This window comes from Elephantulus edwardii, unplaced genomic scaffold, assembly GCF_000299155.1.
Source record: "Elephantulus edwardii isolate Elephantulus edwardi_28Jun2011 unplaced genomic scaffold, EleEdw1.0 scaffold00006, whole genome shotgun sequence".
In the NCBI taxonomy this organism is placed as follows: domain Eukaryota; kingdom Metazoa; phylum Chordata; class Mammalia; order Macroscelidea; family Macroscelididae; genus Elephantulus; species Elephantulus edwardii.
The window spans coordinates 28,909,749-28,936,999 of NW_006399756.1; the positions used below are offsets into that span (position 1 = coordinate 28,909,749).

The 27,251-nt window shown below is 37.9% G+C and overlaps 1 protein-coding gene across 1 annotated transcript in view; it reads left to right on the plus strand.

Moving 5' to 3' along the window:
- The window catches only part of LOC102856235 (chromosome unknown open reading frame, human C10orf76), a 239,266-nt gene that overhangs the window by 24,224 nt on the left and 187,791 nt on the right, over positions 1-27,251 (plus strand). Inside the window, exons 5-14 of the mRNA XM_006879993.1 lie at positions 2,655-2,762; positions 6,976-7,068; positions 8,147-8,221; positions 8,335-8,421; positions 16,165-16,221; positions 17,313-17,356; positions 21,037-21,097; positions 23,619-23,665; positions 24,179-24,254; positions 25,803-25,896. Of these exons, the coding sequence (XP_006880055.1) occupies positions 2,655-2,762; positions 6,976-7,068; positions 8,147-8,221; positions 8,335-8,421; positions 16,165-16,221; positions 17,313-17,356; positions 21,037-21,097; positions 23,619-23,665; positions 24,179-24,254; positions 25,803-25,896 (742 nt within the window). The remainder of the gene's footprint in view (positions 1-2,654; positions 2,763-6,975; positions 7,069-8,146; positions 8,222-8,334; positions 8,422-16,164; positions 16,222-17,312; positions 17,357-21,036; positions 21,098-23,618; positions 23,666-24,178; positions 24,255-25,802; positions 25,897-27,251) is intronic.

Genomic DNA, 27,251 nt, shown 5'->3' on the forward strand with positions numbered 1-27,251 from the left:
TAGAACAATGCCTTGCATATAGTTGGCACTCTAGAAGTCAATTCTTTTTGAGTGAATGCTTACCTAAACTTCTTCTAAAGTTTATAGTGTAGTCTGGTGGGCTCAGTGTAGCCTGTGTTGGGCTGAGTACTTTGGACAGTGATGGATGAGCTTGTTGTTGTTATGTGCCGTCGAGTCGTTTGCGACTCATAGCGACCCTATGTACAACAGACCTAAACCCTGCTCTATCCTGTGCTAATCGCATTGCCTCTGACACACCCACCCCCATTACCCCAGTAACTGAATCAATCCACCTTGTAGAGGGTCTTCCCCTCCTTCACCTTCCCTCCACCCTCCCAAGCATGATGTCCCTCTCCAAGGACCTGTCCCTCCTTACAACATGCCCAAAGTATGTCAGATGAAGCCCCAGAATCCTTGCCTCCAAGGAGTAGCCCGGTTTAACCCTCTCCAGGGTGAATCTGATGGATGAGCTTAGGATATAAAAAATCCATGGTCTCTAAAGGTTTTATTTTTAAATTTGTATTAGATTGGGTGTCAGTTTCTAATTTAACAGTTTAATAAATTATATTGTGATCCTTACTTCTTGAATTGGTACACCAGAAATACATGGGCCATGTTTATGCAGTGACTTTATTAACTCTTTAATTGCACAGTAAGTTTTAAATGTCAGCATTACAGTTGTTATGTGCTATCAAGTCGACTACAACTCACTGTCGCCCTATCCATGATAGCTTTGAACCCTGTTCTATCCTTAGCCAGTCTTACTGTCTGGTACACATACTCTCCTTACCCCAGTTATTGGGTCATTCCATTTCATCCAGGGTCTTCCTTTCCTTTGTCGTCCCCTGACCCTTCCAACCATGATACCTTTCTCCAAAGACTGTTCCCTCCTGGCTACATGCCCAAAGTATGTGAAATGGAGTCTCACAATCCTTATCTCCATGGAGCGGCTTGGTTTCACCCTCTCCAGGGCAGATCTATTAGTGTTCTTGGCAGTCAGTGGTATGTTCAATACTCTTCTCCAGCACCACAACTCAAAGACATCAATTATTCTTCTGTCATCCTTGGTCATTGTCCAGCTCTCTGCTGCATAGCAAGTAATTGTGAAGACCATGGCCTGGATCAAGTGTTAGTCTCTAGACTAACATCCTTGCCTCAATAAAGTTGGAAGAAAAGTTGGCAGTTGGACTTTTTATAATTGTAGTGGCCAACCATGGGGGCCTGAATTGCCAATTTTTTGTAAAAATGTAGTACATTATGATATGTTGTTGTTGTTGTTATGTGCCGTCGAGTCGCCTGCGACTCATAGCGACCCTATGTACAACTCACATTATGATATAGATATAGAAAATATATTAGTGTATTATAATGTAAAAAATATAATATTTTAAATGTTTTTATTATTAACATTTATCAAGTTTTAACAAAGTTTGAGGAAGTGCATTCCAGGGACTGTTTCAAGCACTTTACAGTATTAATTCACATAAATATCATAACATCCCTGTGAGTTGATTGTTATTATTAATCATTATAGATGAGAAAACAGGGGTGCTAAAAAATTAACTGATTTACTCAAAATCACATGTTGTTGTTAAGTGCCGTCAAGTCGTAGGCGACTCATAGCTACCCTATGAACGAAAGTCCTCGACACTTGCGTGCGTGACCTTTATCCTTTCTTCAGGTTCATAAGGTTTCCGAAAGCATGCTGTTTATGGAAGTGGATGTCACTCCTGCTTCTAACAAAATCATATAGCTAATAAATATTTGATGAGTATTGTACTATGTTTAAGATTTGAAAAAGTTGGCTAATACCATTTACAGATTTATAGAACTTAAAATCCTTAAAAATATTAAACTATAGCTAAGGTACGCCTTATGTAGGCCATGGTCTTTGCATTTACTTGCTATGCATCAGAGAGCTGGACAATAACTAGGGATGATAGAAAGACAGTTGATGCCATTGAGCTGGGGTGCTGGAGAAGAGTATTGAATATACCAGGGACTTCTTGAACAAACATATTTTTCCTGGAGAGGGTAAATCCTAAATCCAGGCTGCTCCTTTGAGACTAGGATTCTGAGGCTTCATCTGACATAATCTGGACATGTTGCAAGGCAGGCTCAGTCCTTGGAGAGGGACGCCATACTTGGGAGGGTGGAAGGACAGTGCAGGAGAGGAATACCCTCAGTGAGATGGATTGATTCAGTCACTGTGGTAATAGGGTAATAGGTGTGTCGGAGACAATAAGATTGGCAAGGGATAGAGTAAGGTTTAGGGCTGTTGTATATAGGTATACTATGAGTCGCAGGCGACTGGATGGTACACAACAACAACAATCCTAAAACTAAAGTAATACATCATTAATCCTATGTGTAACTGTTTTAAAATTTTGACTATTAGCTCTAGTCTTTGTAACATTTTAAAAGATGGGGCAGGGAAAATGAAAAAGAGAATGGTAAGTGCTCAGTTGCTGTTCCTTTCTTAATTTCTGACAGTTTTTGTACACATTAAAAGATGTTGGAGCTCAGAGTAATAGAAATTAAAGTGTCACTGTGTAAGGGGGTAGGGTTTTGAGGTATGTGAAGCTACAGATTCACCGTCCTGTCCTAAGTTTGAGATATTTTCTCTGGGAAGACCTTTTTCTCTTCTCTTGCAGACCTTGTGTGCACTCATTCGAGGAGTCCATCAGAAGAATAAATCTACTTCTGGGTTTGACATTATTAACATGCTGATGGGCTTTGATAAGGCGGAGCTTTGTATGAAGGTGAGACACCAGCTGCAGAAGTGCCTGTGACCTGCTGCTTCTGACAGCTGTTCATGAATACCATCTGCAGATAGTTGAACGTATCAAGAGACTTGGACCCAAATGCAGATGAATTTGGCATTGATTTGAATATTTTTATTTAGCAAGTTTGGCTTATCTGAATAAAGGGAAATTCTGAATTAAAATTTGAATTGCAGAAAAAGGAATCCTTTTCCTGCAGGATAAAGACTGAGAAGTTTATTATTTTATCATGCATTCTTAAAAACACTTAGGAGTTTATGTAAAATACAGCAAATTAATATACAAATGTATCTTTCTGTTTTTAACATGTTGGCTTTGGAATTCTTTTTAAAAAATGATATGTAATTAGTATATGATACAGTTCTTCTTTTTAAAGCCTGTAATTCAGCTCAGTAGTTTTTAGTATATTTATTGTTACCTAATTTCAGAATATTTTCATCAGCCCCTAAAGAAAACCTCTACCTATTAGTGTTGTTGACTAAAGGAAAAGACAGACAGGGACACAACAGGAATGGGGGTGAGGCCAGAAATCGGGAAGGTAGGGGCTAACAGCTCAGATAACTGCAGCCCCTGTGCTACACCTTTCTGGGTTTTTATTGAGAATTATCAGGATGGTAAACAAATGAGTAGTAAATAAAAACAAAGGATCAGTGGGGAAGTCTTTTGTAAATAAGGAATTCTTCTCTATTGTTTGTTTACTTTATGCTTATTTCAGGAGGGAGGGATTTAGTAAATACAAACTAAGAATTATGTAGACTCTTAAAGATTGCCTTAATGCCTACCCCTGTAAACATTTAAGGATTGCCTTAGTGCCACAGGGTGAATTCCAGCTTGTGTCAGCCTCTCTCCTATCCTGACAGAGCATTTGGTTTATTATTAATATTAAATTTGATATTTGGCTTCCCACCTATTAGCACTCATTCATAATTTCCTTAGCTCTTAGCTAATCTAATTTGATAATCACTAATCTATTTAATATTTCTTGATTTGACTATATTGAACGACTCAAATAAATGGAATTAACACCTTTTGCGTCTGGTTGCTTTTACTGAAGTTATATTTAAGATTCATCTTTCTTGTAAGATGCATCTGTGTTTTATTCCTTTTTATTGCCAAATAATATCCAATTGCATGATTATATGTAATGTATTTTGCTTATATATCAATTGATAAACTTCAGGTTCTTCCTACTTTCTTGGCTATTAATGGATAATACTGCTGTGAGTACTTAGGTGCAGGGTTTTTTTTGTTTTTTTTTGGTTTTTTTTTAGGTGCAGGTTTGTGTAGACCTGTATTTTCAGTTCTTTGAGATAAATACCTAGCAATGGAGTTGTTGGAGCATGTCATAATATCTCTTTAGTATTTGAAGAAGGGACAATTTTCCAGAGTGTCTCCACCATTTTGTGTCATTTTGCAGTCTCATCAACAGTGTGTTGATTTCAATTTCAACATGTCCTCATCAGCAGTTTTTACTGTCCTTTTTTTATTTTTAAATTTTAGCTGTTCTAGTAGAAATGATGTATTTCATTGTGGTTTTGGTACAGTAGTTGAAGAATTTGGTTGCTAATCACTTCCAACCAATTTGGTTCCAGCAGCTGGAACACATGAGTCAGTTTATAGGAGAAAGGTTAAACAATCTGCTATCATAAAGCTATATAGCCCTAGAAACCCTTAAGACAGTTCTCAGTTCGTGATTAACTTAAGACACAAGTCAGTATCAACTAGATCACAACGGACTTGAGTTGATGACCAAAGATGTTGAACGTCATTTTATGCACTTACTGGCCATTTATGTGTTTTATATTGTTGTTATGTGCCATCGAGTCAACTGTGACTCATAGCAACTCTCTGAACAGTGGATTTGAATTCTGCTTTATCCTGTGCCATCTTCACCATGTCTGATATACTTGAGCCCAAATTTATCAGCTCACCAAGTTCAGCTAATTTTACCTCAGCTCATATTACTCAGGCCTATCTTTTCTTCCTTCCCTCTCCTCACTGCCATTATTCCCCTATCTCCTACTTGGACTTAGACAGTGAGCTGCCTTTATGCATTCTTTTGACAAATATTTGTTGGACTTCCATGTGCCAGCCACTGTGGTAGACATTGAGGATACAAAGACAAATGAAATATAGCAACTCTTAGAAAATTGATAGATTTTTTCCTCATTAGTTTTCTTCCCCTGTCACTAACACAAGAGTGATACATCTTATACTGAAATCTTTCTTGTTTAGGGTCCTTTATTAGTTTTCTTTCACTGACAAGATAAAGACAGAAGTCCTCAGTTAGCCTTTTAAGACTTTTATCATCTGCTTTCTATTTAATTCTCCAGTCTCTTTTCTCACCATTCCTGTCTCACTCCTTATAGCCCTGTCATAACAAACTAGGGAGATCTGGTGGCCTAGCGGGTAGGGAGTTGCACTGCCAGCCTAAAGGTGAATAGTTTGGATCCACCAGCTGCTCAGTGGAAGAAAGATGAGCCATTTCCTTTCATGCAATTTCAGCCTTTGAAAACCCACTGGAGGGTCAGCTATGAGTTGGTTCCAGTTTGAGGGCTATGACTTTGAGAGTTTTGAACTGCTTATTTTCTAGCTCCATACCCAAGGCTACTTCACGCCCCACATGATTTTTATTATTTCCTGTCTGTACTCTTTCCTTTTTAAGTTTTTATTGATTCCTATGAATTCATTTGAGAGGTCTTGGGATAAGTGACTTATGAACTAATTTAGTTCATCTGTGTTTATTTTTATCGTGTTGCTGTTCTTAGATGCTGTCAACTGTAATTCATAGCGATGCCCTCCCTGGATCCTTATACATGTTTTACTAGTTATCTTTCTATTTTTACAATAATGGTCTTATGCAGTATTTGTCCTTTTGAGATTGAGTTAATTCACTCAGCATAATACTCTCCAGTCCCTCCCAAGTTGTGTAGTAATTTTAGAAATGGTTGCATTTGAGTGCTGCGTCGTATTCCATCATGCAAAGGGACCACAAGTTCTCACTCCCTTCAGTTGTGGTTGTTCATTTGGTCAGCAATAAATTTTAAGGAGCTCTGATGGACTAATTCAAGGGAGTTGTGCTACTAAGCACCTCTCTGGTGGTTGTAATCCACCAGCAGCTCCTAAGGAGAAGAATTGGCAGTCTCTTCCAGTGTGATTGACAGTTGCCAGAAAACCCACTGGAAGGTCAACTAAGAGTTGATTTTTTTTCCCCAGTCACACACCATCTTTTCATTAGTTTGCATGTCTAAGCTGGTTGTTACTGCAGGTGATAGATTCTTACCATGTTGTCAAATGGAATTGACCAGGCTAGTTACCTTTGTTAGTGGGTATGGCTAGTGATAATTAGTACTGATACTGTCTGTGTTGTTTCTTCAGTGTACCTGCATAAAGTGATATGATTTTTCTATTAGGTAATAAAAATTATATGTAATTATTATATTTCCTCTTTTTTTAACCTTGGATCAAAAGTTAATTAATGCCTATCCACAATCATGAATTACATTAGCCTAAAGTTTTTTGTTTTACCTTATTTTATTACATTTATTTTTTATGAATAAAATTCTTTCTGAAAGAGTATAAATTGTAAGTAAATAAAAGGAAAAAAAAATCCCAAACAAAAATATTAATGGGCCCCAGTAAAGATTCTTTCCTGTTTTACTTACTTCACTCTAATTTGAGGTTTATACAGGGATGATAGGTGCCCTGGTCACATAATGGTTAATGCACTCAATTGCTAACTAAAAGATTGACAATTTGAACTCACCAGCTGCTTCAGAAGATAGATGTGGCAGTCTACTTCCATAAAGACTTAGGCCTTGGAAATCTTTTGAGACCATTCTTCTCTGTCCATTGGGATTCTTAGGAGATGGAATTAACTTGTCCACATTGAGTTTGATTTTATTTTGTTATTGTTGGTTTTTATTATTTTTTTTTTGTTATGAGAATAATAGGACACATTCATTTGATAGAGTAGTGAATTCTTTGCTAGTCTTTGCTAGTGTTAAAATATTTTTCTCCAAAGCTGTTAATCTTTTAAGTGTTCCTTTGCCTAATTTTCCAAGGTCTAGGGGAAGGACTTTTGCTTTATTATGTGTTAGTTATATAACTATGTGTCACATAACCCACAGTTGGATGGAGATAATGTAGAAGTTATTTTAAATGGTTTAATACTAATGGTTTTCTTTCTTAGAACTTGATGGAGAGTTTGGATTCGTTGCTTTGTGCAGAAGGTTCTGAAAGTCTGAAGAGTTTATGTCTGAAACTTCTCCTTTGCTTAGTGACTGTAAGTGATTCATCAGTCTTTCTCTGTCAAGTGTATTAATTGACCACTTGCTGATAAGGGGCAAACTTTTTTGGACAGTTCCAAAGTCACAAGGGAAAAGAAAAAAAAAGTCCTTTTTCCAGGTGTTAGATCAATCTATTAGATGTCTCTCTTGTGCTTTGTGAAAGTTACTTTCTGGAGCAACTTTTAGCCTGCAATTTTAGCATGCATGGATGTGGTATTTATAATTTTAGAGGCATCATTGCAGGCGAACTACCTTTTTCTGAGTTGTTTGATTTCCCCTTCTTCTGAGTCCTTATTTGAAAACAGCTCTCATGATTCTGAATATTTGTTCTGACTTTGACTTTTATAGTGAGAAGCTGGCCTACAATTTCTGGTAAAAAGAGGGTAAGATGTTGTTAATTACTTAGGTGATTCTCTTTACTGGCCACAGCTTTAATACCTATAGATTCATAGAAAGGATATCTAAGGAACCATTTGCTGTACAGAGGTAACGCGTGATTGCTGTGATGCTAAATACTATGACACTGATGTGATAATGCGATGAATGTGATAATGATTACCCGTGGTGGACAATGTTTGGTGGAGCTCTCTGATTAAAACAAGCTTGGAAACAAGAGTGGCATCCACTTCCGAAATAGCTTACCTCTGGAAACTCTATGAACTTGGAGAAATGAAAGTTATACAGGTGTTCAGGTCTTTCGTTCATAGGGTTGCTATGAGTCATCTATGACTCGATAGCACTTAACAACAACAACAACAAAGAACCATTAAGGAAATACACGGGTATATGAAAGAGTCAATGAGAAGTTTGAAGATGTAAGAGTTTTAATTTGCTAATTTCCTAGCCTTCTGATATCTGTCTGTTCAGGTTCTGATAACTTTGGTGTGCTTATAAAAGGTCTAGAAGTAGAGAATGTTTTAACCTATTTGTCTTAGGTACTACTGTTGTTGCGGTTGTGTGCTGTTGAGTTGCTTGTGGCTCATAGTGACCCTGTGTTCAACTAGGAAAGGAAATGCGTATGACATAACCAGAGTGCCTCAGTACAAATTTTAAAAAGCCTTTTATTACATTCAGGTGACAGATAACATCAGTCAGAACACTATCCTGGAGTATGTAATGATCAACAGCATATTTGAAGCAATTTTACAGGTAGGTTGACTGCCTTGTCATCTGTTTCTCTTGTGGATGAACAGTCTCCTCAAATCAGCAATTTCCTGGAGACAGAGGTTGGTACTATTTTATATTTTTGGTTCTTGTTCCAGATTCTTTCCCACCCCCCAAGTCGTCGGGAGCATGGGTATGATGCTGTTGTCCTCTTGGCTTTGCTGGTGAACTATAGAAAGTATGAGGTGAGTATACAGTAAATATAGTTTTATTTCTTAATCTAACCAATCTGGTTGGACTTTGCTATTGTAGGTGATGTGTTCTTGGTGAGTGGTATGTATATTTCTTTTTTGCTAAACCAGATTCTAAAAATATATTAATAAGTGGGACAGGGTATCACTGTTTAATCCTGTGATGAATTTTCTAATAATGTAAATGTCCTTTAATTCAATAGTCCCCAGACACAACTGATCTTTAGAATCAGCTTGGAACTTTTAAAAAGAGATTGTTTGACCGTACTGTTAATACAGTGAATCAAATCTGTTGGGAGTGAGACCTTGGAATCTTACTTAATTTTTTAAAAAAATCCTCTATTGAATATGGTGTTTAGACAGGAACCAAGACCACTAATCTACTGCATCTGTTTTGAAAGACTACATTTCCTTAGTTTGTTTATTTGTGTAAATAACAGTGTTGGTCTAGAAACTTTTGCTGATTTTAATGAAAAATTCAGGACAAGGTCTTCTCCACATCAATTCTGGAGATCTTTGTGTCCGTAGGGAGTTCTGGTGGAGAAATACTTAGTGTATTGTGTTGCTAACCAAAAGGCCATGTGTCTGCTGTGGTTTAGATCCACCAATGGCTCCCTTGGAGAAAGATGGGCAGTCACTTCCAGTTAGGATTTATAGCCTTAAAAACACAATGCAGGGTTGCTTTGAGTCAGAATCAACTTGATGGCAATGTTTGAGTTTGATTTTTTTGCCTCTAAATTAATCATGGTTCAGATTAGTAGGTTTTCGGGGGGGGGGGAATGCACAAAACAGAGACTTGAGTTAGTTAATCTGCTTGATTTCTTGTAAAAGGCATAATATACAGAAAAGGATTGAAGATGCTCAGGGGTGACAAGACACATTGAGAATTCCTTTGGAGAAGTAGGGAACATTTGGCATTGAGTCTTGGCTGCCAGGAGTATTTATTGAACCCAGAAGTCAAGAGCTACATGGAGGCAATCTGACTTTCTTTAACTGAGTAACATTTTTATAAGAATGGATCAAATGGAGAGAGAATTTTCATTTGTGAGCTTTGGATCCTCACTTAGAGACCTTTGATAATGATTCCTAATCAGGTTTTATTTAGCCAGGTTAAAAGTCATAGGCAACATGAAATCTGGAGTTCGTTCTTTTACTGGGAGGAATGTGAAAGAAAGATATTGTGGAAAAGTACTCCTACTTAAAAAGGGATTGGTATGTAGAGCGGTGTTAATGTATTATAGAATCCCAAGAGCTGACTGCTTTCATTCTCTAGGGGGATGTGATGAATGGCATGTAGAGCTACTAATAAATATGTAATTTATCAACAACACCTGTTTTTCTGTTGATATGTGGGAGCTGGCTTGGTAGCCATTTTGAACTCTGTCATATGTAATAGCCTCAGGGGCCTTATTACAACAGCAGGAAAAATAGCTGAGGAAAAATGCTGAGGATAGTTAAAGAGAGTTGAGTTATAGATGACAAGAAGGAGCTATCATTAGTAATGAATATTTCCAGAACATTCTGCTGAATACGGCCACTTTGAGGCAGTAGCTTGACTTCTTTGAATGTGAGCTGAACCCTTGCTCCGACCAGTAGGGCTCTCTAAAATGTCAGCCTGAAAAATTGGACATGGCCAAGGAACTGGAGAAAATCATATTTCTGGAGTGAGGTATGCATCTGTACGCTGTCAGAAGCCCCTAGAAGAATTAGTATAGTGGGCAAGGGCAAGCTGGTGGGCATAATTTATCTAGGCTTTGCAGCTTTTGATATAAGTCACTCACCAGAAACCATTAAGGAAGTCTGGTGACCATGGAGCAGGAGGTTTTTGGCAGGAGCATGAGGAATTCCAGATGAACATAGCAAAATCCAAGAATTAAGGGATGCATGCTGGGGAGAACAATATTCCGGTAATAGCACTCTGAATCCTATGACCACTGGAAAAGTTGTAACTTTTCGGAAAGTGCAGAAAAAGACACCAGAGAGGCTTGGGACCAAATATATAAGGTGCTAGAGACTTTCAGAAGTTATGGAAAAGATGTCATGTAGTAAATGTATAGTTCTTCCTCCTGTCAGGTAATGCATTTCATTTCAGAAATTCCATTTCACCTCAAGAGAGAAAGGAAGCAAAAAGAAAAAGTCTAAGGAAGAGCAGCAAAAAAGGATTAAGTGTAATTTAGGTAAAATAAAAGCAAAACCCAAAGAAACCCAAACTTACTGCCATTGAGTCAATTCCGATGACTCCAGCGGTATAGAATAGAGGAGAACTGTCCAGAAGGGCTTCCAAGGCTGTAATCTCTCCACAAACAGACTACCACTACTTCTGCAAAGTGGCTGGGAGGTTTGCATTACCTGACTTTTCCTTAGCAGCAAAGGGCTTAACTACTGTGCTCCTAGAGCTCCTTGAAATGAAGGCTATTGATATCAAGTCAAATACGACTCCTGGCACCCCTGTGGAACAAAGATCAGAACCCTGTCCTTCCGGTGCCATCTTCATTTCTGACGTACTCGAGTACACTGTAGCAGTCATTGTGTCAGTCTCTCTGGTTGAGGCTGCCTCTCTTCTGCTCCACCTTTTTTTTTCCCTTTCCAAGAAATAGCCTTTCCTAGCACCATGTCCAAAATATGTGAGATGAAGCTTGTGAGAGAAAATTTCTTGGGTCATATTTATTTATGACTCAACTCTCAGCAGTGTAGCAACTGACTGAAAAAAACCATGGTCTGAACCAGACACATTTTAGTCCTCAAATTAACATTGCTCCTGAGCAACTATTTTTTTCTCTCTCAGCATTTCTTTCTTTCTTTCTTTTTAAAATTCATTATTAATTTCAATGAAAATTTACAGAGAGTTTGGATTTCCATTCATTCATTGTTGCACTTTTCTCCCCTCCCAACCCTCTCTAGTACACTACCCTCTGGAAAAGTAAAAGGAAAATTCTTTCATTGTTTTACAATCCCTCCCCCCAGGTCCACTCCACTATACAGCCTTCGCTCTGGACTCCTGTCATGACAAAAATACCTAATAATTTTCTCTCTTAAACAGTTTCCTCCCTCATCTGTTTCAATGCAGGCAGTATACATTATTGGACCCATCCTTCTCAGTCTCCTCCCAACCCTGAGGTCAGTCCTGCTTTACAACAGTGGCACCATGCAGTATTTGTCCTTTTGTGACTGAGATACTTCAGTCAGCATAATGTCCTCTAGGGTCACTCATTTTGAATAATATTGCATGAGTTCCTTGTTTTTCAATGCAGCATAGTATTCCATTGTGCAAATATACCACAGCTTCTCTGTCCATTTGTTTGTTGATGGACACTTAGGTTATTTCCTACTCCTTGCTATTGTGAACAAAGCCGCAATAAACATGGGCGTGCATAGCTCCTTAGCAACTTGGAGAGATCCCTGACTGCAGACTTTCCCAATGCAGTATATTTCCTAATCTCCTGACTGCTAGTACCAAGTGTATTGGAGTTATCTATAAAAGACAAGAGCCTTGGCAGATATATCATTGCTAAATAATTTCTTCCAGTCCTCTTTCACTCTTTTGAAGAAGTTTTTTGATGTACATGAATTTAATTCTTTTTTTTAAAATTTATTTATTTTTCATTTCTGTGAACATCTACAGAGATTTTGGAATTCCATTCATTCATTGTTGCACCCTTCTCCCCACCCACCCCCCCCCCCCCCCATTTGCTCCTCTCCTTCAAATGCAAAAGAAAAACTCCCTCATTGTTACGTAATCTCCCACACACATCCCCCAATCCCCAAATATAATCCACTCTGCAACCCTCATTCCGTACTCTTATGATAAACATAATGCCCTAAAATAGAATACTTTTAAAATATTCTCTCTCCAAAAGACTTCAATGCCATAAACATATTTCATCCAGTTTTTCTCAGTCTTACCCCCATCCCGATGTCAGCCTCATTCTACAACAGTGGCACCATATAGCATTTGTCCCTTTGTGACTGAGATACCTCACTCAGCATAATGTCCTCCAGGGTCACCCATTTTGAATAATATTGCATGAGTTCCTTGTTTTTCAATGCAGCATAGTATTCCATTGTGCGAATATACCACAGCTTCTCTACCCATTCGTTTGTTGATGGGCATTTAGGTTGTTTCCAACTCCTTGCTATTGTAAACAAAGCCACAGTAAACATGGGTATGCATATATCTACTTGGATGCCATTTATGGTCTCTTTAGGGTATATTCCTTAAGAGGGCCCCAATAATTTAGCTTATCCTCTACAGATGGTACATTTTCATTTATATTTGATAGTCTATTTATGCCTGAGACAAGGGCTCTAAATTGGTCCAGTTTTTCTCTAAGGATCTTTATAATTTTAAGTTTTATTGCTAGGTCATTCATAAGTATTCTGTTGCAACACCACAGCTCAGAAGCATCAATTTTTCTTTTGTCATATATTGTCCAGCTCTCAGATGCATAGCAAGTGATTAAAAAGACTATGGCCTGAATCAGACACACCTTAGTCCTCAAATGGACATTATTGCTCCTCAGGCAATTGGATAGGTCCCTGACTTCAGACTTTCCTAATGCAGTACTTTTCCTAACTGCTAGTACCAAATGTGTCGATTGTGGATCCAAGTAAGGTGAAGTTGTTAACAATTGAAATTGCACAGATGAAAGATGTGCATTACTGCAATCCCAGAGGTGTGCAGTTCAAATCCACCCGATTCTCTGATGGAGAAGGAGGGTCAATCTCCTCCTGTACTAGTCAGATCTGATTTGATGGTACACACACACAAAATAATAAATTAAAAAAAGAAAAATGTGCATTAGAGTTGCATCCTCTCTCCATACCTATTCAGTTTATACATGCTGAGCAAATCATTCAAGAAGCTGGACTCTGTGAAGAAGAATATGGCATCAGCATCAGGAGAAGACTCATCAACAACTTATATGTTGATCACATAACCTTGCTTGCTGAAAGTTAGGAGGACTTGAAGCCCTTGCTTCAGATCAAACACTGTAGCCTTCAATATGGATTGCTTCTCAACATCAGGAAAACAAAAATTCTCACCCATGGACACATAGGCAACATCATGATAGATGTAGGGAAGATTGAAACTGTCAACAGCTTCATCTTCTTGGATCCACAAATAAAAGCAGAGCTCTGTTAAATAGAGTGCTCCTATGATGGCTCACCAAATTTATTATTGTGGATTAAAGTACGTTTCTTGCATTTTTGAAAACTGACCATCAAGGTATATTAAGGAATTCTGCTTTAGCCCTTGCTGAGAATTTGCATTGCCACTCCAGATACGTTAATTCAGAATTTATGTTCTGATTTACATTGAGAACTTTTTCCAAGTTAATTTGGAGTACAAATGTAAATTTTCAGACCAGAATGAACCTGTTTGAAGCCTAGATTAAAATCCTGATTTTTTAGGTTGGTCAAGACTTTGTAAATGAAAGGACTCAGTCCTCACTTGCTGTTTCCGTGACCATGACGTTTCTGACGTTTCTGAGGAATCACAACATTGTTTATTGTGTCCAGTTACAAATTGTTCCTCTTCCTCTTTTTTCTCTTTTTTTCTTTTCCCCCCTTTCTCTAAAAATCTTCCCTTTGTATAAGCACACCCATGTTTATTGCAGCTTTGTTTATAATAGCAAAGAGTTGGAAGCAACCTAAGGGCCCATCAGCAAATGAATGGATAGAGAAGCTGTGGTATATTTACACAATGGAATACTACGCTGCATTGAAAAACAAGGAACTTATACAATATTCAAAATGGGTGACTATGGAGGACATTATGCTGAGTGAAGTATCTTAGTCACAAAGGGACAAATACTGCATGGTGCCACTGTTGTAGAATGGGTCTGACATCAGGGTTGGGGTAGGACAGAAAAAACTGGATAAATTATGTATATTATATTGAAACAGATGAGGGAAAGAACAGATTAGAGGTGATATATGATTGAGTATTATGGTTAGCATCCAGAATTAAGGTTGCATAGGTAAGTGTACTGGGGTGGAGGGTTGGGAGAATTGTATACTAATGAAGGAATTTTTTTTTCCTTTTTCTTTTCGGAGAGGGGAGTGAACTGGTGGGGAGGGGTGGGCAGGGAGAAAAGTGCAGCAATGAATGAATGGAAATCCAAAACCTCTGTAAATGTCTATTAAAATTAATAAAATTAAAAAAATCTTCCCTTTGAATGGGATGATAAATGTCCAAGGAGAAAAAAAAATTACTATCTATTGTTGAGCCTTGACCATTATGTCACATGTTATGCTAAGAATTTTACATATATTATTTCATGTAAGCCTCATAATAAAGCCAAAAGAGGAAAATATTACCTCCACCTTACAGATGAGGAAACTGAAGCTTAGGTTAATTAATGTGCCTGTGTTGTCACAGTTGTTAAGTAGAGGAGTTAGACTTCAAACCCTTGTCTTTAATCACTTTGCTTCTTCCATGGTGATGACTACTAAAGCATATACAGAGACAGTGACTTGCTCTTTCTAGTTGTTCTCATTATAATGGGATCTTTCTGTTGGCATACTGTTGTTCTGCTTCCATTGGATCTTGTTTGACGTCTGTCACCTCACTAGGATTTGACTTCTAGTCATAAGGAAAAGTGCTGAGAGCCTTCTTTCTGTCATATCATTTGACAAATGGAATGAGTTTTACCTCCTTGAGATGTATCTTAGAAAACCTTGTAAGCATTTGAGATGTTAGGAAAGCAAAGCTGTCTATTTCTCTGTTCCCAAGTGAAATGTAAAAGATGCCCTGTGAAACCTGATTAAATACGGTCTATGTGGGGGTCAGCCTTTCAGTTGGGCTTCTAAGTTTCTCAGTAATGCATTTTCTTGAAAACTGCCAATCTGAGAACTATTGTTCCTTGTTTCCCTTGGGTTAAATTCTATATGAATTCTTTGCTCACATTGCATAGGTAGGACATTTTTGAGGTGAGCAGGTCACTGGTTCTCATCTCCCTTGTAGAGGATGACCCTACTGTTCAGTGAGCTTAAATAGATGTTCATTTCCATATGCTACCCAGCTGAGGCTGACTCTGGATAACTCAAGAAATCTTTCAGTGCTGTATGTGATGGGGTGATCATTAAATCCCAGTGTCCTGACCAGATTGTGGTTTGTGTAATTACATCTGTTTTTGTGGTTTTTTTTCCAGTCCCCCCACCTGTAGTGTTACTTGGGTATCAGATCCATAAATGGTCTCTGGCTGTTAAGCAGCTGCCACTTTCTACCCCCCGCGTGGCTTTGTTTTACGAGTGGGTGAATCAGTTCTTGCATATTGTTTGAGAAGTGGTTAGGGAGCCTTTGGGATAAGACTGTTGAGTTAAAAACTTAAAAATACGTGTTCTGTGGTAAAGATGCTTTTATGTACCTTAAAAGACAGCTGTTCCTATGGAGTCAGTAAATTACTGACATCTAAGAGAAAGTGAGTTTTGTAGAGTGTTCACCTCTTCAAATTAGAGAGGAAAAATGGGGAACGTAGAGGAAAGTGGATGTAGAGGAGACCGTGTGTGCGCTTGTTCTTGTTGAATGCCTATACACACTTAACAGGTTTACTAAAAATGGGAGAATCAACTGGCAAAATGAGTTGGGTCTGATTTTGAGGAATGTTTTTGTTAACCTTTTACTAGCACTGTTTTGTCAACACTATTAAGCATTTTGTTAATTAACACTGTTATGTAGCTGATGGGCTAGCTTAACTAACACACTCACCTTGACATTTTTCTCTTGTTTTATAGTCTGTGAATCCTTATATTGTGAAACTGTCAATTGTGGATGATGAGGCCACACTCAATGTGAGTATCTGATTCCCCATATATTGTCTTACTTCCTAGCCCTGAATTTAGTGCACATTTAGAACAGAGAGCAAAGAGCTATTATGCTGATTTTGTCTGGCTATAAAGAGGGAATTTTCTTTTTTTAGAGTATCAGTACTACTGTCTCACTGCCATTTTATTGTCATGAAGGGAAGATTTGCTTGCTGATCATGATGAAATAGTTGGCTGTGTTTCATGTTATAGTAGGCTGAGGTTAATTATCTTACAGAGTCAATAAATTAAATTTCTAAGAAAGCTCAGATGACTAAATGATGGGAAATCCTTTCTTGTTGAACTAGCCAGATGGTATTTATAGCCAGATTAGTTGAAGCTAAAACATAGAGGGTGATATTATACATCTGATACATATGTCTTTGAAAATTTGGGAAATAATATATGATTTCTGAATATAGAAAGGAAAATCCAATTAAAAGAAATGACCAGGTGTCTGAGTTTCCCCTCTATTTATCTTGCCCTCTTTATTTTTTCCTATTTCTCTTATATAAAATGTTCACACACATGAATCAGAAATGTAGCCTTAGTTAACTTTTGTGTTGTCATAAAGAGAAGCAGATTCCAGAGGGAAGTCAGTTTAACATTTATTGAAACTACTTTTTTCCCACACTTTTCTAACTTTAAAGAGATAGGCTTACTTACAGACCTTCATTTAGTGTTGAGACTCATTGCTACTTGTATTGTTTTTTAAGACATACAGAAATACACGGGGCATTTATTTGACAATTCTGAATTCTCTTTTAAGGTGAAACTAAGCTTGGTGAAACTCTGAGACTGGGCAAGTTTCATTCCTTGTTACTATATTTTAATTGTATCTGGGAACATTAAGATCTTAATTATATCAGAACAGTCTTACCGAAGAAGTTTATTTTATTCTTCTCCATTTTCTGTTTCTCAGACTTTCTGTTGTTGTTCTTGACTTTCAGCAAAACTTCTTTAGCTTGGACCACAGGGTGTGACTAGTGTTTTTGTTGACATAATCGTAGTACCCTCCCTACTCAAAAGAATACTCACTGACTTCTCCTGTGCCTTTTTTTTTTTTTTTTTTTTTTTAGGGAATGGGACTTGTGATTGCTCAGGCTTTATCTGAGTACAACAGGTAAGTTCACCTTTCCAGAAGGGAAGGGTAGAATTCCATTTTAATTGATTGACCAAGAAAAAGCATGTTGGAATTCTTGGAACTACTTCCTATGCATATATTAGAAGAATATTCAGAGGTAGAGAGCTATTGGCTCTTGTGTTTCTTTCTAGCTTGGTGCTTTGTGTTGTTTGTTGTTTTTTTTTTTTTTAATTGTATTATTTTTACGTGTACCGTCAAATCAGATCTGACTGGTACAGGAGGAGATTTGCCCCCTCCTTCTCCAGCAGAGCATCTAGTGGATTTGAACCACGTACCTCTGGGATTGCAGTGCAGCGTCTTGCCACTCGGCCACTAGAGCTCCCTTTCTAGCTTGGTTTTAATGGCTTTAGCAAGGATGGTTTCTTAACACTAGGAGAAAAGCAACCACCATGTTAGTGTCCACCTTTTTTTTTTTTTAATTTTTGTAAAAAATTTTATTATTTGTGCGTGTACCGTCAAATCAGATCTGACTGGTACAGGAGGGGATTGCCCTCCTTTCCCGGCAGAGCATCTGGTGGATTCGAACCATGCTCCTCTGGGATTGCAGTGCAGCTTCTTGCCACTAGGCCACCAGAGCTCCCCCAAGTGTCCACCTTTTTTAAGCCCTTATTATTGTGTGTTGTTGGTATGAGTTGACTACAACCATAGTGGCCCTTTGAACAAAGGCTCTGAACCTTGCTCTATCCCCATTGCCATAGTCATTGTTTGAATCCATCTCGTCCAGGGTTTTCCTCTTTTGCATTAACCTTCTACCCTTCCAAACATGATGTCCTTCTCCAAGGACTGACAACAATCCCAAAATATATGAGATGGAATTTAAAATCTTTGCTTCTAAGGAGCAACCTGGTTTCCTACCCTCTAGAACAAACCCATTTGTCAATACACTTCTTTTTTGCAACCTTTACTACAGAACATTTTAAGTTATTTTCCTACTATACGCAGGCTCTTCCATTTATCTAGTGTATCATACAGATGTTATTTTCCATGTGAAAAAGGTTGTGAGACACAACTCTTGTATACAGAAACAGGAGGCAAAAAGCTTATTTTTCATCAAGAATAAACTTTAATTCTGTAAAATTATTAGCTATACTAGGGACTTTCTTTCTCTTGCTCTCTTTCTTTTAATTTTGATTTGAGTGAAAATTTACAAAGCCATTTGTCTTTCCATTCATTCATTCATGCTCATTTTGTTTTATGGCAGTTATAAAATTCACAGTGTAGCTACACTCTTCCCACATCAACCCTGTGGTTCTAGCTTCTGTTAATCCCTCTCTCCTACCCCTCTCTGCATTCTGAGCTCTATCTGTAGAAAGATGCTGTCCTTTTGCTCTCTGTGGTTGATTACTTTAATAAAAAAGTACTTCCTTGGTATTAGAGTCTACCTTATAGTATACCTGCCTGTTGTTTGGCTGAAAGTTGAGCCATGGGGATGAGTTTTGTTCTAGGCTCACAGGATGACTAAGGACTGTGGTCTCCAGGATTCCACCAGTCTCTATCAGATCAGTATGCTTGACTATTTATATATTTTTGAGTTTTGTTCCATATTTGTTGCCCTCGCTAAGACCTTCTACTGTGATCCCTTTCAGAGTGGTCAGTAGTGGTAGGTGGGTACCATGCACTTCTTTTAGCCTTGGAGATTAGCATGGTCTGCTAATCCTTTGGGTTAATTATTTCTTCATCTCTTGCTTTCCCCCTCCTCCTTTGTTCTGAACAGGGAGAGACCAGTATTGCATCTCAGATGTTTGCTTGTAAACATTTAGGATCTTAGTTGCTACTCACCAAATAGAATGTCTTTGTTGTCTGTGATACACCTATTAAACTTGATGCCCTTCAAGGTCCCCAAATCAGGAATTCATTCCCTCAGGGTGTTTCTCGTTATGATTAAGAAGTTTATGTAACTTTACTCATGTTGGTTCAGGATATACTAACATGAATGTAGAAATAGTATGTGCTAAACCTTTGTATGGTCTTACTTTTAGTCCTGTAGGGCTCTGGTGGTTTTTCTGAAAACAAAACAAAACCCATACAACAAAAACTACGTTTTTTACTGGTTTGCCTGCAATCATTCATATACACTGTATTTAATTTATGCACATTGTATTTTATGCAATAATTCATATAGCTTGTATTTTATGATTAATTACTTTTGGTCTGTGCCATGTATTTTTAAGTAACCATTGAATCTTTCCTGTTCCTTCACCCCTATCCACCCACCAGCCTCTGCTATAGTAATGATTTCCTTCTATCCCCTTTTCTTACTCTTTTCCCATTCCCCTTTTGAACATTTACATACATTTTTTTTGAGCCTTAGAGCTCTTTTGATGCTTGCCTTTCCTGTTGTTGGCAATGGGGAGGATTGGCTACTCAGTGAATGGAGACCAGAAGTGTCCCTGAGCCTCGCCAGGGCCAGGCCAGATTGCTCTTGCTCCTCTCCAGACTTCCTCACACACAATTGGGTGTAGGAATTTAAAGTCTCTTTCATCCCCACAAATAGTTTAAGTTCACAGATTTCCCTCCTCCTCCTTCAATAACAAACAAGATTTTCACTGTTAACAGCCTTAAAGTAATTTCACTGTCACACTTTTCAAGTAATAGTCTGTTTGGGAAATAACTGGATCAGCCATATGTTCGAGCCGTTTCACACTTTTGTAGCTTGCTTTCTAAGTCTCTCTCAAAGTAGCCAGGCATTTTGGTACACACCCTACCTCAAGAGCAGATGGATGACTGTCAGCTTGCAGAGGCTAGATAGAAAGAATGCTTTTATTGTCTGTTGTTGTCAGTTACCATTGAGTCACTTAGGACTATTAGCAACCCTTGTGAATAACAGATCTAAATCTTACCCTGTCTTGCACCATCCTCATGAGCCCGTATACTTGAACCCATTTTTACAATTACTGTGTGACTCCATCTCATGGAGGATCTTCCTCTACCCTCTACATTACCCAGAATGATATCTTTTTCCAAGGACTGGGCTTTCCTGATAACATGTCCAAAGTAGGGGAGACCAGATTTCACCATCTTTTCCTCTAAGGTTGCACTTCCTCCAAGATAGACTTACTTGGTTTTTTTTTATTTGTGTGTGTGTGTGTGTGTACCATCAAATCAGATCTGACTGGTACAGGAGGAGGTTTTCCCTCCTGCAGGAGAGCATCTGGTGGATTCAAACTGCGCGTTGCTTTTTCTTCTTATAGTCCATGGGATATTCAATATTTTCCAGTGATTCCACAATTCAAAGTCATCAGTTAATCTTCTGTTATCCTTATTCATTGTCTAACTTTCAGGTGCATGGAAAGCAATTGAAAATACTGTGGTTTGGATCAGGTGCACCTTAGTCCTTAAATTAACATAGTTACTCTTTAGCACTTTGGAGAGGTCCTTGACAGCTGATTTTCCCAGTGTAGCATGTCTTTTTTTTTTTTAAATCTTTTGATTCCTTCTTTTTTTTTTTTTTAAATCTTTTGATTTCTTGATTGCTGTTACCAGGAGTGTTGATTGTGGATCCAACTAAAATGAAATTGTTGACAATTCAATTGTTGATTGTCTCTTTGTTTTCTGGAGCCAGTGAATTCTGAGAGTGCCCTGCCCTACCTAAAAATTGCCAACAACAAAGATGTACTTGATAGATAATACTAAAGTTGAATTTAGTTCTTTCTGTCCAGGCAGTATAAAGATAAGGAAGAAGAACACCAGAGTGGTTTTTTCTCTGCTTTAACAAACATGGTAAGTCTTACTTGTCTTTCTTTTTTACTTAGAAAAAGCATGAGGTTTCCAAGGGTGGGCACATTTTACTCAGAAGTTCAGATCTCTGAGGTGATCACATGATAGGGGAGACAGACTGTTCAAAGCAGATTTTGACAAGTGTGTTTTTGTTAGTGTTTTCCGAAACTAAGCGAGATAGGACAATGGAGAATACTGATGTCTCTGGGGCTGGTTTTTAAAAATCGGATTTTGTTTAAAATAAATTTTTTATTTTAATTGTGATTTTAATGAAAGTTTACAGAAAAGTTGGATTTTCATTCATTTGTTGTACATTTTCCTCCCTTCACCTCTTTCATCTCTCCCATTTAACTTTCTTTTTTTTTACAATATTCATTCATTGTTGCGCAACTTACTCCTTTCCTTCCCCTCGTCCTTTCTCATATACTTATTTTTAAAGGTTGAAGAGAGGGAACACATTATGTCAGATTTTTGTTTCCTAAAGAATGGACCCTTTCCCAGCATCTAAAAAAAAACAACAACAACAAACTGACCCTGTTTCGGGATTGATCCTGTGGGGAACAGGGTATTTTGTTCTGTGTCGTCCCCCTGTGATGTCTGCAATGACCACTACTTGATTCATTGCTGATGGTTCTGCAGTTGAGGGATTAGGGTCATGGATCTGAGTCACTACTCTAAAGGCAAGAAATCCAAAGTTTAGGAAACTTTTTGATTGGGTTTGCAATATTCCAGACCAAGATTCCTCAAACTTGTCCCTGTTGACATTTTGGGCCAAATAATCTGGAACAAATTAATTATCTATTTATTTGATTGTGATCTGAGTAAAAGTTTACAAACTAGATTGGTTTTCCTTTCAACCATTCAAACACATTTTGTTTTATCATATTAACCCCATTATCCACAATGTAATTCCTCTTGGCCCACTTCCTCCCTATGATTCTCATTTCTGTTAATCCTTCTATTCTACCATCCGTGGGCAAGTACTGCTCTTTTGCCCTCACGTGGGTAGTTACTCTAAGGGAGAAGTGCCTTCCTAGTGTTATTGGTTACCTCCTGGGCTTGTCTGTTGTTAGGCTGACTGTTAAGGCATAGGGGTGAATTTGGTTCCAGGTTCAAAAGTGATTAAAGACTATAGTCCACCAGTCTCCATAGGACCTGGCCTTTTTTTTTTTTTTTAATTTAGGTTGTTTATTTTTTATTTCAATGAACATCTACAGAGATTTTGGGATTCCATTCATTCATTGTTGCACCCTTCTCCCCACACAAACCCCTCCCCCCTCTCCCTCCCCCCCAGGACCTGGCCTTTTAAAAGGCCTTTTTTTAAAAAACTGGCCTTTTAAAAGAGATAAATTAAGGAATGTGTCCTTATAAATGTCCTCAAATATGGTATATTCAGAAAATCTGTTTTCTTGGGCATTCCTATCCAAACAATCAGCTCTAGGGCAAGACAGTTTTTTAGTTCATTACATGAAGAGTGGTAATTCTGCTCTACTGTCACAAATTAGGAAAACAAATGTAGGTTTTCCCCCACCCATTTCCTCTGTGTTTTTCCCTTCTTTCTTCTCCCAGCCTGCTTTCAGGAAAGGATCCAAAATGCCCTAATTTTGAAGCATAAATGAGTAAAACGGCTCATAGAAGTTAGAGTGTTTGGTGTTGGATTATATTAATTAGAGATAATTATTTTGCTCCTATCGATCTTTGCCTTTTGGTGAAGGAAAAAGAAAGATTTTTACCAAATATATGAAGCTACAGTTTCACTGTTTTGGAGATCAGTTGTTATTGTGTACCTTCCAATGAATGTTTTAGAAGCAGTAAATTACATGAGAGGAAATTGCCCATCTTCCCCCCTCCCCCCCCATGGAATAGACTGGTGGATTAGAGTTGTGTGCTGTTTGGTTGGCAGCACAACTTGTTACTTCTGAACAACCAGAGCTCCCTTTGGATAGCAGTAAGCTGGTGGAAAAGGAGTGTGGGCATTTCTCTTAGTGTCTCTGACATCACACTTACTATTAGAGATACCCTGCATGTACCTATTTAGTTACTCTGATAGGATACAGATTTTTTTTTATTTGAGAAAGATGGAGAATAGGTCTATTATAGATAGCTCTGGTCTGAAGTGTAAATATTCGCATGAAGATGGTTCTGTTTAAACTGAAATCAGCCTGTTTTCTGTGATATTCTTCATCAGTAATTTTTCATTTCAAATAAGCAACTTCCAGGAATGATGCAGGGATGAGACTGGCTAGGCCGACATTTACTCATCGTCACAGGTGGCTAAATACACATATTGAAAATGAGAGCTGGGATTTTTGTCTCTTTAAAGACCCTTTTACATAGCTTAGTAAGATTTTCACTATTTCCTTTACTACTTAGGATCTTAGAAGCAGGCTAGTTTTGTTATGCATGCCTAGTGGCCAAAAGTTCCACGGTCCTAACTGGGAGCAACTTGTTTTTTGATTGAGGCATGGTGAGTTGCACTTATCACCCCCTGCTACTAGTCTGCAATTCCTCTTTTCTTCCACAGGTGGGCAGCATGTTCATAGCAGATGCCCATGAGAAAATATCTGTACAGTAAGTGCCTAACATTCTTATGCGGTGATTTAGATTTTAGTGTGCATCTCACGCTGGATTTAAGAGTGTGAAATGTGACCTCTTGCTAGTCCTGAACAGATTAAAACCCTTTTTGTGATTTATCAGTTCTTTTTCCAATTTTAAATAATAATGAACTGTAGAAATTTCTGCTTTGGTTCTGTTTGTTTATGTCCAAAGAAACTGAAGAACTGTTCACATCTTCCTCTGGAGTGAAGTGGAAGAGGGCTGGTTATTTGAGCCAGTTAGAGACTTAATTGGTCTGGGGTGGAAAAGTGAGAGGGGGAAGATGGTGAATGAAGTGGATTAAAAAGATTCTGAGGAATAATCTCACCTGTATACCTTTTACACAGACTCAAGAGGAAAATAAAAGGGCAGCATTAGAAACTCAGAGGAACTGATAATGAGGAACTGGAGTGAAATCTTATTTTGATGGTTATGCTGTGTAATTCCTCCAATATAAGAGGCTCACCAATTTGTGCTTTTCTTCTTTAGAACCAATGAGGCCATTCTTCTGGCACTTTATGAAGCTGTTCATTTAAATCGCAATTTCATCACAGTGTTAGCCCAGGTGGGTTACATTAAAACTCCCAGTCCTTTTTCTACCTGCATTTCATATAGATTTATTCCACGGTTTCCTGCCTAGGCTTATTTTATCCCTATTTTGCACTGGTAAGTGGTAGTAGCAAAGATTTGTGGCATTAATTGCCTTGGCTTCACACTATCTGCAGATCTCTATCTGGTCCGGAAGTAGTTCTGATAACAAGCAAAGTTAATGGGTTTGACCAGCACACCAATTCTTTTAACCTAAAAGAATTGAGATTACTTGATTTTGCTCACAGGAAATCTCCTCATCTTATCTGCCTATAAGCATTTTTATATTAAGCTTCCTACTTTTTAAATCACTGTGGAACTACAGCCAGTGATAAAATAGACCAAGTCACTTATCTTATTATATCACCAATTCCCAGAGAAGAATAGTAAAACATCCTGCCCTGTGTAAGGTTAGCTGTCTGCAAACATTGAAAGCTGGCAAGCAGTCATAGAATACTGAGCACCCGGTCCCATGCCTAACGGATATCCTCAGTAGTTGGTACAGAAGGGGACTAAAATAGGCTGAGAACTCAAGTGCTGTCCATGAAAGCTGTCTTAAAAAATTGATACAGTGATTTTATCTTAAAGCCAGACTGTCTAAAATATGTATGGGGAGTTCTTTTACAAGAAAGTTTGCATATGCTTTTTTCCCTCAAAGGGCAGGTGTGTATGGAATCCGTTAGTTGAGTTTTACCTTAAAAAATAAGGTCGCATTTTAAAAAGTGTGCTGATTTGGGATCTACTTAGGAGGGTGCATCATTGTTAAAAGACTGATAAGAGGGAAAACTTCTTTCTGTTCTTTTTGTCACATTCTTTGGCTGCTTTCCAAATTCTAGGACTGATTTTCAGGGAAGGTTAAAGATGCCAATAAAGATGTTGAGGAAGAGAAGGGAAATTAAAAAGCAGCTGCCACTCAGCTTAGTTTTTAATAGTTGATGTGATAAGGATTGCTAAGAAAGGCAGAGAGTCATCCCTTTTGGTGCCTACTGGGTATCTTCCATGTCTCTGCCTTTCAACCTCATATACACTTATTTGTTGAGATGGATGTCACTTACACAGTTTTATTTATTTATGTATATTTTAATAGCTCTTGGTATTCCTGTGACTTTATTGTATTTGTTAGCCAATGATGTGATCATCAAAATAGCTCATTGATACGTGTTTTTACGTTGACCTCATGAGAGCAGTTACTTCCCAGGTCCAAATAGTGCCCTTGCCAGTGCCCTTGTTCTTATAAAATAATCTTGAATGTTTTGTAGCCTAATTTTTCACTTGTATGGTTCTGTAGAAGAACTTATATAATGGAAACTTAGTTACCTAAAGAAAATTAGTCCACTGAGCTGCTTATTAGATTTTAGCAAGCATAAGCAACAATAATAATCAGGCGCTAGTGGGAATTAAATGTAAAGCTCCCTCCTTAGTGAACTTTCTGTCTAATTATGAAGTCAGGACGATGAGTAAAGAGAGTAAGCAGAGGATACTTAGGGAGAACTGATTTCCTAATGATTTGCCTTGACTCTTTCAGAACCATCCAGAAATGGGCTTGGTGACAACCCCTGTCAGTCCTGCTCCAACAACCCCAGCCACACCACTTGGGACCACTCCACCCTCCTCTGATGGTAAGCATCCATTATCTGTTAAAAAATATTTTTTTTTCAGTTAGTATGCATTTGAATCTTTCAGGGTGAACATAACTGTGCTGAATGAAGACCGCAGTTAATTCTTTCAGTTCAAAAATTTGTCTTCAGGTAATGTCCTACAAAGACTTCTGAAGCTGTGAAGAAAACTTTAGGAAAGATAGTCAAGTGCTCTTCTCTGTAACAAAATTGCATAATCAGTCCCAGATAGTCCTACTTAGAATGGTAATGGAGTCATGGAATGCTAGAGCTGAAAGGACAGCCTCAGAGGTCAGTAATGCCTAACCTGTCAACTTCTCAGGGTATTTTTGATGTTCCAATGAGCAATTTTTTAAAAAATTTTTATTATTATTATTATTTTGTTATGTGTGTACCGTCAAATCAGATCTGACTGGTACAGGAGGAGATTGTCCCTCCTTCTTCAGCAGAGCATCTGGTAGATTTGAACAGCACACCTCTGGGACTGCAGTGCAGCTTCTTGCCACTAGGCCACCAGAGCTCGCCTCCAATGAGCAATTTTATAAAAAATCACTCCTAGTGACCATAAAAGTACTAAAAGAAATGTAAAATAGTAATATTGTCTCATGTTACTGGTTTACAAATGAGAGAATTAAAGCCAGAGGAGTGAAACAGTTTGCCCAAGATTAGTGAGAGTTGAGAATAAAACCCAAGACATGAATCAGGACAAAAAACATATCTGTTTCATTGACTGCCATGTTTGTTTTGTTTATACCCAGCATAATGCCTGACACAGTAATTGCTTAATACATATTTGTTTAATACATGAGAAAGTGAGGCTCAGATTAACTCTCTGGCATGTCTGCTGGTCTCTCCCAGTTGAAATTGATAGCTTTAAGTTGTATTATAATTAGGATTTTAGTGGTTATGTAAAACTCCTCGCTCTCCTGAAAAACAACAAAATTTCCCATTTATACATTTTTATGAGTGAAACGTAAGGATGAAAGAAAAGAAATTATGAATACTGCCCAATAAACTTTGTTCTCAGAGGTACTTTTTCCTTTTAAATTGAGTTGTGTTTGATAGACTACCTTTACCTTAATATGTGCTACGTGATATTGTAGCTTAAATGTTGACCTCATTTTAGGCGAAGAAGTACAGGAAATTTAACTTTGATTCTTTCTTTGTACTTCTGTACTGTGTTTGTGAAATCACTTTCTCCTTTATCTCCTTTAAAATGCCATATAGCACCTGTGGCAGAACAAGCACTGCTGGTTCGGGAGTATGGCAGGGAAATGCCATTTTATAATGAAGTCTGTGATAGCAGATTGGATCTGTTTAGAATTGAAAACCAAATTTCCAAATAGTAATAAGAAGAT